At 34.6% G+C, this 11137-nt stretch overlaps 1 protein-coding gene across 3 annotated transcripts; it reads right to left on the bottom strand.

The window, feature by feature from the left end:
* Positions 1–1068: 1068 nt before the first annotated feature.
* On the bottom strand, positions 1069–4896 carry LOC116004260. Of its 3 annotated transcripts, none has more exons than XM_031244233.1 (8): positions 4485–4896; positions 3228–4114; positions 2998–3122; positions 2396–2908; positions 2015–2300; positions 1718–1883; positions 1508–1622; positions 1069–1355 (listed from the first exon to the last, which is right to left on the bottom strand). In XM_031244233.1, the coding sequence occupies exons 2-8, from the start codon at positions 3972–3974 to the stop codon at positions 1346–1348; spliced, it is 1962 nt and encodes a 653-aa protein (XP_031100093.1). In that variant the 5' UTR covers positions 3975–4114; positions 4485–4896; the 3' UTR covers positions 1069–1345. The 3 variants fall into 3 exon arrangements, with proteins under 3 accessions (XP_031100093.1, XP_031100091.1, XP_031100092.1); XM_031244231.1 differs by having other exon boundaries at positions 1069–1336; positions 4485–4895; XM_031244232.1 differs by having other exon boundaries at positions 1069–1336; positions 3228–4056; positions 4485–4895.
* Between the last annotated feature and the right edge of the window lie 6241 nt (positions 4897–11137).

The following is an 11137-nucleotide window of genomic DNA, read 5'->3' as shown; positions in this document are numbered from 1 at the left end:
ATTATTATTATTATTATTAGGAAAACGAGTCAAATAGACCTCTTAAACTTTCAAAGGTTGTAATTAAGCCGATAAACATATTATTTTAGAACATTGAGGTCCAGAAATCGGTTGGTGAGTAATTACAGGTCACTAGAGTTCTGATGAACCTCCGGTCAAAAGCACTGGTGAAACGTTGCCAGTGTCAGTTGGTTACCTTCCCGACAACTGGAGAAGGCGACCAACTGACACCGGTGACCGCTGATATTTTAGGTTGGAATATGGTCGGAGGTTCGTCGAAACTATAATGGCTTGTAATTACAGGTCACCAATCACTTTCTGGGCCTCAATGCTCTAAAATAAATATGTTTAAAGGCTTAATTGCAACATTTGAAAGTTTAATGGCCTAATTGATTTCTTAAGTAAAGTGTCTATTTGACCCTTTTCATTATTATTATTATTATTATTATTATTATTATTATTATTTTTTAGTTCATAAGTGATTACCATTAGTTGATCTGAGTATTACTTAATTTTAAATAATATTCTCTAAAAGTATTTTTTTTTTAAATACAATTAACCCTATTACATTGTAGTATCTGTTCATCCATACTTTCTCAACCTGTTGAAGCACAAAGAGTCAATTCGCCTCCACTGAGACTCGATCTCTACAAGTATTCATATCTTATTTACCATGTTTTTTTTATTTTTATCTCATCCAAAGGATACAACTCATACAAGAGAATAAAAAATTTTAAAAATTAAAGTAAACAGAACACTTTTTTTTTTTTTTTTAATCTCATCCAAGGAATACAGGAGGCATAACATTGCATCATGCTGGGGAAAAAAAAGAGGCAAATTAAACATTTTAGTATTTTACCATGAATGTGTCTCCACCTACTTTGGAACATCTTCTTCAGTACCATATAATATTCATGTTCCTAACTCTTCTTCCTATAATTCCACAAATCATCTTCACAGGAACACATCCCAGCAGCAGTAAACTGTTGCAGTAGAGCAACTTGCAAGCCATCATAAAAAACCTGGACTTTTTTTTGTTTGTGTGTCAGCCATGTCAGCATAATTCAGTTCAAAAAAGCTCATCCCAAATTCTTTAATCTTAACATAGAATCAAATCGACCATTCCATCGAGTAATCCATGTAATAGAGCAAGTGTGCAAGAAAATCAAATTAAAGACCTCTGCATATATATTCACTTTGGCAATCCTAATATTCCTATTGTTGTATAAAGTAAGCCTGGATCATCTCAGCTACAGGTGCCTTACACATTGGGCACTTCCCATTTTCTTGGACCAGTTTTTCGGCACATTTTGAACATGTGCACATGTGCCCACACCTATAAAGATTAGCGGTATCTGTTGAGCATAAATAATATATAAACATAAATGTGCAGTCCAACTATCAGCTTAAAATTTTAGTTGAGATGGAGCACATGCTTCAATTCAGGGCGCTAGGCTGCGATTCAGAAATGGGAACAGATGATAACAAAAACCGCGATTTGTCTTACCTGTATAGTAATGAATCTATGCTGCTTGTGCAGCATAAGCAGCAGATTCCCTTTCTCACATTATCCCATTTCGGTTTGTCCTTCAGAAGATTGTCCTCACTTGCAGCATTTTCATCTGATCAATAAGGATGTGTAACACAAGAATAAGTAACATAAACACAGAAAGAAAGAAAGAGACAGAAGATTTTTTCTTTTTTTCTGCATAGGCACCTTTTGAAACAGCATAGTGATTTAAGGCTGCGAAAACTTCGTTTTGCACAGAGTGCTGCAGTTCGATTTGCATGTCCATGCAAGTTTCCAGCATTTTCTGCATATTGTTCATCTGCTGTTGAAGCCTATCCATGTCGGTCCTTAGCTCGTTGATGATTTCCCACTCCTGCAAGTTGTAAACTTTCGTCCTATTAACACTTTTAAGACTTCATTTAGAAATAATTCATTCTGCACTACTCGGAAACCAGGAGAAAAAACACTTTGGGGTTCCCTAATCCCGGGAATGAATGAACTCACCGCTCCAGGGCGTGGATGAGGACTATAGCAAAGCATATCTGTGTCCAGCATCTCCTGGTCCCAAAGAGGCTCGGATAGAGAATCTGGTGAAAAGTTATTTCTTTCGATATCGTTTATGTGATCCTCATCCTGATTGCCATTTCCTTGATCATTGGCATCGGGGGAGGATTCTGTTCCATCCATCTCCCAGTCGAGAGAAGCCTGCACTTGCCTCTCCACATAAGACCGTATCAGCAGGTCTAGTCTCTCGCGAAAACCACTTTGCAGTAGATTAGAGACACGTCGCCTGAATCACCAATCAAATAGACTCTATAGTTTCACTTTTGCAAGTACCTCCAATGAACCACTAGATAGAAATTTGTTAAATTGATACACCAATACCTGCTGAGCAGTTCTCTAAGCTCCACGCTGTGAACACCGTTGTCATCTGGGATGTAAAATGAGTCCGCCCTTCCAACAGGAGCATCCATCGAGTCCTCCTGTATAGCATTGCCACGCCACTCATTCTCCGAGCCTTGAACATGACTATGTTCTTCAACATCGTTGTCACGAGTTGTTGGATACTGTTGGTTAGCTGCACTTTCGAGCCAACTTTCACTGTCACATTCTAAGCCTCGCTCTGATGTTTCAGCAGTTTTGGCAGTACTTCCATACTGATTCATTTCCCCAACTGTCTCTGAGTTCCCAAGTCTCTGAGATTCATTGATCTCTCTCCATTCATTTGAAAGCTCAGATTGGTCACGAAATTCATCAGTAACGTCTAGTCCAATGTCTGATTGAGAGCGAACGTTTTCAAGAGCATTATGTTCACCATTAGAGGAGTCATTGGACTGAAAACCACAAATTTGACCATGACTAGGCTCAATATGGACCAATCTAGACAAAAATCCTTCCCTGATTCACACATAAAAATTTGTTAGCTAGAAAGAATCAAAAAATGCCCTAAACTCTAGAGGAATAAGCATAAGGGTTCCTTGATTTACCTCAAATAAGAAACAGTTTGTCTTTGTCTCAGAAGGCCTATTTCACTTGCTGCAACTGAAGCCGCAGCAGGTCTTTCATCCCGGATCAATCTATCATTGCGCAGGAATCTCCCTCTCAGCAGTGACTGAAAAATGAAATGATTCTCAAAGAACAGCCTCATATGATGGAAAATATATTGACATCATAAGACCCAAAAAAAAGAAGTTGAGAGACTATACTGGTAACAAACCTGGATGCGATTACGATAAGCAAAGTCTGATACAGGCCTACCCTCCATCAAACTTTGAAGTTCTCTCTGCCGTTCCCTCTGAGCCTTGAGCAGCAAATCGAGAAGAGCCTGTCTGCCGCGTAGTCCTCTTAAGGCCCTGCAGCCCTTCCACACTCCATTTCCAGAATTTTTCAGCAGCACCCTATCACTCACTTGCTCAATTTTAGGACTATTTTCAGCACCCCCTTCATCTCTATCAGAGTTGTTTGAGCCTCTCTGCTCATTATACATCTGCACCCCTTCCTTTACAATTCTCAACTTCACACACTCACTTCCACCTAACCAATCTGCCTTTGATTGGCCATTGATAGGCGAAGGCGATGTGTTCAAAGAACGAATCTTTACACCATCGCCCATCCATCCCCGAAAAACTTGTCTGACTCGCTGTCTTTCTATCTCCCCAAGATCCATGGAGTAATCTGAGGTGCCATTCTGATTTTCATTCCCTAAAACTGTCTGATTTTCATTATTGTGCCCATCTGACTCGAAAATGCCCACAGAATTCACACCCTCACTCCTCAGTTTCCCATCTCTATCACCAAATCTGGTTATGGTATTACTCACCATGCTCTCACCCTCAATCTCCCTCCACATTTGAATGAGAGTGGATGCACCTGTCCTTGGACTTTCTCTTTCGCCCCTTCGCCTTGATTCACCAGGGAAAGAAGAATCAAATGCAGAAACATTATGTAAACTCACAATAGCCATTATTAATCAGGCCTGAAAAGCCTGATATATATTATTCACTCTTCTTCAAGTCTTCAACCTAAGAATCACTCCCAATCAATCACTGCAGCCAATGAATCAACAGATGAACACCATAAAACTAAAACTGTATCCACAAAAGCCTGCAGAATTTGTTACATGAGAAAAAAAAAAAAAAAACGTATTTTTAACTGATACAAAAGAGAATCTTGAAGAACACTAAAGATTAAACAACAATTCCACCATTTTTTTTTACAGAGAACACTAAAGATTAAACAAGAATCCCACCATTTTTTTTACAGAGAACACTAAAGATTAAACAAGAATCCCACCATTTTTTTACAGAGAACACTAAAGATTAAACAACAATCCACCATTTTTTTACAGAGAACACTAAAGATTAAACAAGAATCCCACCATTTTTTTACAGATCAAAAGCAGCAGAAAGCTAAAAGAACACTCCAAATCCTTCACAGCATTGATCACTAAAAGCCAAAAAGAAAAAGAAAGTACCTTTTAACAGCTATATTTCTTCAGTTCCAGACCCCCAAGCCAAGTTTGAATAATAAGAGAGTGGGGAGCGGTGGCATTTATTGCCAGAAGAAAATGAGATATAAATGAGAGAGAGGGATACTTCAACGGTCGCAGATTTTTTCAATATCCTCAGGATCATTTATTCTGGGAAAATTTTCCGACTGTGGCTGTTTGTCAGGGATACTCAGTATTCCCGCCGGCGGGATTAGAGAGAGATTGTCGCTCCGGAATCTTGAATTTAACGGTAAACTTGGATACAGCGGTTAAACATACTACAAAGTACAACCTACGACCGGTTTTAAGGTTGTGAGTGTGGGTCCCTGGGCTTTGGTCGGAATGGTTAGGGATTGTTTGGGTCCAGGTCAAATTTTGGTTGAAAGTGAATTGGGAGTTTGTGATTTCAAGATTGATCCAGAAGACTAGAATACAATAGAATGTTATGTTGAATTTCCTTTTTGAGGAAAATGGACATTTCATGGGATGTCTATGTTCACTTTTAACGTTGAAATTCATTAAATATCTTTTCTTGTTGGTCCTATGAGGGTGTGACAGACTGCATCTAATGTACGACTAGTGCAAATCATCCAAAGAAAAGGATTGATATCTGTTTGCTAAACCACTGAATTATCGTGATTGACATAATACATCCTTCCAAATATTCTGTTGAGGTGAGGTGTAGGGAGCTTTAAGGGTTGAGAATTCAACATTTCGGGAGAAGAAGAAGAGGATTGATACCTGCCTGGACGGATAGTTCAGTTGGTTTTTAGTGATAAATTATAGGTAAAAATGTATGATCGAGCTTGGGCAGCTACAATATGACAATTATGGCTAAATATGGTGGACTCGTTGTTGATACCGGTACTGGTCCTCCCACCTATTCTGTCGGACTCTGATGTGGGTCGAGAGTGCAAATTTTACTGTAGACCACGGTTCACAATGGATTGTGGACCATGCTTCAAAACTACGTCGTTTTGATTAATAAAAACAAATGGTTGAAACGGCTCCGTTCCACGCAACTGCAGTTCCCTTTCAACACAACTGTAGTTCCTTTTCAACACAATTGCAGTTCCTTTTCGATATAACTGCAGTTTCATTCGATATTATATACTCAAATATGTGAACCTGTTAATCAGTTTCCTTTCAACACAACTATAGTTTCTTTTATAATACACTGCAGTTTCCTTTCAACACAACTACAATATCATTTCGATATAACTACAGTTTCATTGGATAATACACACAAAAAAATGTGAAATTGTTATTCAGTATGCAGTTTCTATACACTACAGTTCCCTTTCAACACAACTGCAATTCCTTTTCGATATAACTACAGTTTCATTCGATATTATACACTCAAATATGTGAACCTGTTATTCAGTTTCCTTTCAATACAACTGCAGTTTCATTTATAACCCACTGCACTTTCCTTTCAACACAACTACAATATCATTTCGATATAACTACAGTTTCATTAGACAATATACACAAAAAATGTGAAACTATTATTCGGTATCAGTTTATATACATTGCAATTACATTTCAACACAACTACAGTTACATTTCGATATAACTACAGTTTCATTCGATAATATAAAATCAAATGTGAGGCAATATCATTTGAGATGAACTGTAGTTGATAGAACTAAATTCTTCCATATAAATTGTACATATAGCAATATATGTAAAATATATAATGTAGATTCGAAAATGGGCTCTCAAGTTATCTCCTTTATTGATTAATCTTGAATAATTTAGAGAGATCAGAGGAGAGAGTATTACTACTTGGATGATCTCTAGAGAGAAGAAAAGAGGGGGAAAAGTCCCTTGCACGTAGGGTTAAGGTCCTTTTTATAGGGTTAGTACCCGTAGTCACGTCTACGTACAAAATACTTAGGGCCGTATACCTGGAGTATATTCCCTATCAGTAGTATCAGTTACGGAGCTTCGTTACGACTTATGACAGTCGTTTCTCCGTTATGACGTCGTTTTGTGACCATGGTCCACTGTATAATAACTGTGCGAGAGTGTTTCATCTCTGTGCATCAACCTCTTTAATAGAATTAAATAGGGTTGAATTTAAATTTCAGTGTTTTTTTTAAGACTTTATTTTATATAAGACGATGTGAATAATATTATATTTTTTTGAAGACTTTATTTTATATAAGATGCGAATAATATTATATCTTGTAAAAGTTAAAATATTAGTTCATGTTATAATTAATTAATTTAGAATTAGTTAATTAATACAAACTGATTAGAGACATAATCGTTTTCTTATCTCATATATGTATTAGCTTAATTATTATTCAATTGGGAAAATACCAAACTGATGAGTTGCTTTGAAATTTAATTACTATAGACAAACTATGACTTGTGAAAATTTGATTGATTTTCTTTAAGAATGGTCTTGTGTTATTTGGCCATTGTGGGTGCGTGGAACGACAGACATTAGGTATTAGGAGAAATTTTTATATACGATCTAAAAATAGTTTTACTTTAGTTTAGGGTGTGTTTGAAAACCAGAAAAATGACTTTTGAAAAATATGTTATAAAAAATGAGTTATTTCTTAGAAAACAATCAAAACATTTTCATCTCTAGTGTTTGGTTGTATTTTAGAAAAGTGTCTTCTTGTGTTTGGTTCATTTTTCAGAAAATGAGTAGAATTGTATAATTAAACATTTTAATTGTTTTATTTAGAATATAACAACATTTATAATAATAATATAATAATTTTAAATATAATAAAAAAATAACCAATATATCAAAATAAATAACCAAAGTCTTGCAATTCAAAATAACCAACCAAAATAACTAAAGTTTTAGAACAACGTAACCCACAATTACGAACAAAGATTACTAGCCAAAGTGTTGGTGGTGGTGGTGGTGGTGGTAGTGGTAGTGGTGGTGGTGTGGTGACGGCGACACGGTGGTGGTGGTGTGGAAATTGAAAATTGACTTCCCCAAAAAAAGAAAGGAAGTCATTTTTCAAGAAAATGATGATATTTTTCTTTGACCAAACAATTATTTTCTTTTAACTTATATTTTTCACTCTTTACCAAACACTAGAAATCCGAAAAATGATTTTTAAAAACTATTTTTCGAATTTCCAATTACACCCTTGATTAAAACTTAATATAACCTCGGAGAGATTATATAGGCACCACTAGACAAAGACATGTTACTATGAAAATCTTAGTGAAGGAGGGAAAAGTAAGAATAATTGATTCCTTTATGAGGGTAAAAAAGCAGGAAACTCTAAGGATGTGTTTGGTTCATAAGGTTAGACACAAGGAATATGATCAAAAATCATACTTTATTTGGTTGACAACTTTTTTTTTTTTTTGAAAATAAAGAAGCTAATTCATTAATCATAGGCTGAAACGTTTACAATAAAAATCGATGGAATGGTCAAACATTCCTTACAGTCAGACATAGAAACAACTTCCCTAACATAGAAAACTTGATTCGCAGACTGTTTTACAAATTTGAAGCTGAATTCTTTGAACGAACTTAAAGCTTCTTTAATGATTTGGTCAAACGTACCCAAGACTGCCACTGGTTGAATAGTCTTGCACACCACCTGAGTATCTATTTCCATTCTTCTATCCATTGACAATATCTCCATTGGGCTGAACTGCATATCATAGTTCATATGAGTCTTTTTCTCATTGTCATGTTTGTCACCCAGGATGAGATTCACGTACGCTATGAAAAAACGAGAGGAAGAAACTCGTCAAAACAACGAGAGGAAAAACACAAAAACTGCAAACAAAATTAAACCAATAAAACAAAGCAAAGAGAAAAACAGTACGAAAATAAGAGAGTAATGACCGGTAGCGGTGGAGATGGAGGAGAAAACAATGAATGCAAAAAAGACAATGAAGATGGACGCTTCCTGTGGTGGAGATAACAGCAGGGAAAGACGATTGGACGCCGCCTCCGATCCGCTTATTTCACGGAGGCGGCGGCCGTGAAGAAAACAAAAGAGGAGAGAACTTCACTAGGGTTTGCTATGAGGCGGCGGCTCTAAAAAAAATGGTAATTTTGGTTGACAACTTTTTAAAATATGGGTTTATAATTTGATTACCTCATAATTGAAAAATACATTACCTAATTTAAATCAAATATCATTCCATTAATTCAACATTATCCTTCTCATTTCATAACATCATTTTGTCGCCTCCTCACTACATAGGATTAGTGCTTTTAATTTAGATTTTTGTTTTATTTTTTGTTCATATTGTTCTATGGATGTCATCATATAAGGATCAATTGCCTTAATTTTTTGTTTTTTGTTTTAATTTTTAAAGCTTGTATTCTAATTATAGGGTCATATATACATAATCAAGCAACACGTAGCAATATTGGTAATCATTTCAATTTCAACCTACTATCAAACATGTATAATACTTTCACCAAAACTCATTCCAATTACCAAGTATTTAATTCTCATTCTAATTTCAATTCCGATTATCATGTTCGAGCCAAACACACCCTATCATAATTTTTTTTAATGATAATATTGTGCCCGGAGGTGGAAGGTAATTGATTTTTGTCCAAGAATGGCATTTTTAATCAAAATTCATTGCTTGTTTTAGTGTCCTTGCTTCCATTTTGAGCCACTGGCCACATGTTAGTGAAATTCCTAGCTAGCTCATTTTCGACCAAATTATCATTTCAGCTTCAATAATAGATCTTAATTGAGAGTTGCCGAAATAATAAAAGGATAAGTGATTCAGAATCAATAGTTGAAATAAACTAAAAATGATTGATCTTATGGTCAGTAATTAAAAATGAAAAAATCACATAAGATTAAAGTGAAATTAGTCTTTATATATATAATTGTAGCGATGGCAATGTAGGCTACACCCATTTGGTTCGGCACATGCCCAACCCATATAGAACAACCCAGGCATGGTCCGGCCACGTGCTACTGTGCTTGGGCTAACATGCATCACAATGTGCTATTTTTAATATACTGAAGGTTTATTCATTATTTTTTTTTTGAAATAAGGTTTATTCATTATTTGGTAGCATACTAAATAATAAACCTTCACCACACAAATAATAAATCTTAAAAAATATTCAATGCATTAAAAATGAACTTTTAATATAAATATATATATATATATTAAAAATGTACTTTATGCGAGTAATGTACTTAATTAGTTGAGTCATTATTTAGTAAAATTATTGTATTATTTCATGAAAAAAATAGTGGCGCAGTTTATATTATCCAAGCCAAGACATTATTATTATTATTATTATTATTATTATTATTATTATTATTTAATGAAAAGAAACGCTTCTTAACTAGTAGCTCTGCCTCACCAGGCCAAGACATGATTGTGGGAAATCTTCACCACACATATGAATGTGTCTATATATCAGATCAATTATGTGCAACTTCTGTCTACTTTAAGAATGAATATTTCATAATCAATAATTTCAAATTATTTATGAATAATTATCATTTTAAATAAGTTAAAAACGAATTATTCTATAAATTTAATCATTTAGATAAATTTAACACATAATAATTCATATATTAATTAAACTTTTTGATGTAAAGATATTAAAAGTGTATTTGTTGGCAAACTAACAAAACATAGTGCATGCCAAGGAACTTAGTCCAGTGGCACCAAGATGCTCTCTTATATGAGAGGTTGTAGGTTTGAATCTCAATGGAACCGATGAGCTGTTTAACTTCCTTGTACCTGCTTGTGAATCCGGCTCGGGTGCTTACCCTGTCAACGTCCACAGTTTCTATTTTTTGTAAGACAACCGAACTCTAGGTCTATTATTTAGTTAGAAAAAGGTGAAGCTAAAGGTTTAAATTTCACCAGTAACACTTTTGCAAAATAAAGAAATTGATACAAAATTAGGGTTTTACCATTCAGCATAAACATTTGTCAATTATGATCAATCCTTATACCATGTAACATGGTTCACAGTCACATTGCACTATCGAGTCTGGTTCATGTGTATGTATTTTATGTTGTGATTTTTTGTGTCTTGCGTTATAAAATTTTGTACCTTAAGAGTATGAATTCTGTACTTAAAATAAATTAGTAATTGTGTCTTATGTTATGAATTTATGTTTTGCGTTGTGAAATTCTGTACCTATGAACACAAATTATGTACCTAAATCATATTTGAAAACATAAGTAAATGTATAACATGTGTACGTGTCTTGTATTATAAAATTATGTAACTTACAAGTATGAATTTTATGTTGTAACTTTTTGTGTCTTGCGTTATAAAATTTTGTACCTTAAAAGTATGAATTCTGTACCTAAAATAAATTAGTAATTGTGTCTTATGTTATGAATTTATGTGTCTTGCGTTGTGAAATTCTGTGCCTATGAACACAAATTATGTACCTAAATCATATTTGAAAAAATAAGTAAATATATAACATGTGTATGTGTCTTGTGTTATAAAATTATGTACCTTATGAATATAAATTTTGTACCTTGTCTTTTCAATCCAATTAGGTCCATAATGCTATGCTGTGTCTTGTGTTGTGATTTTATGTATCTTGTGTTATGAAATTATATAACTTACGAGAATGAATCTTTTACATCATTTTAATACAGGATTCATAATGCTATGTGAACCATGGTTCATG

Source organism: Ipomoea triloba, chromosome 14, assembly GCF_003576645.1.
Source record: "Ipomoea triloba cultivar NCNSP0323 chromosome 14, ASM357664v1".
Lineage (NCBI taxonomy): Eukaryota > Viridiplantae > Streptophyta > Magnoliopsida > Solanales > Convolvulaceae > Ipomoea > Ipomoea triloba.
Note: the sequence above shows the minus strand (reverse complement) of the source record. Positions and strands in the feature narration are given on the sequence as shown.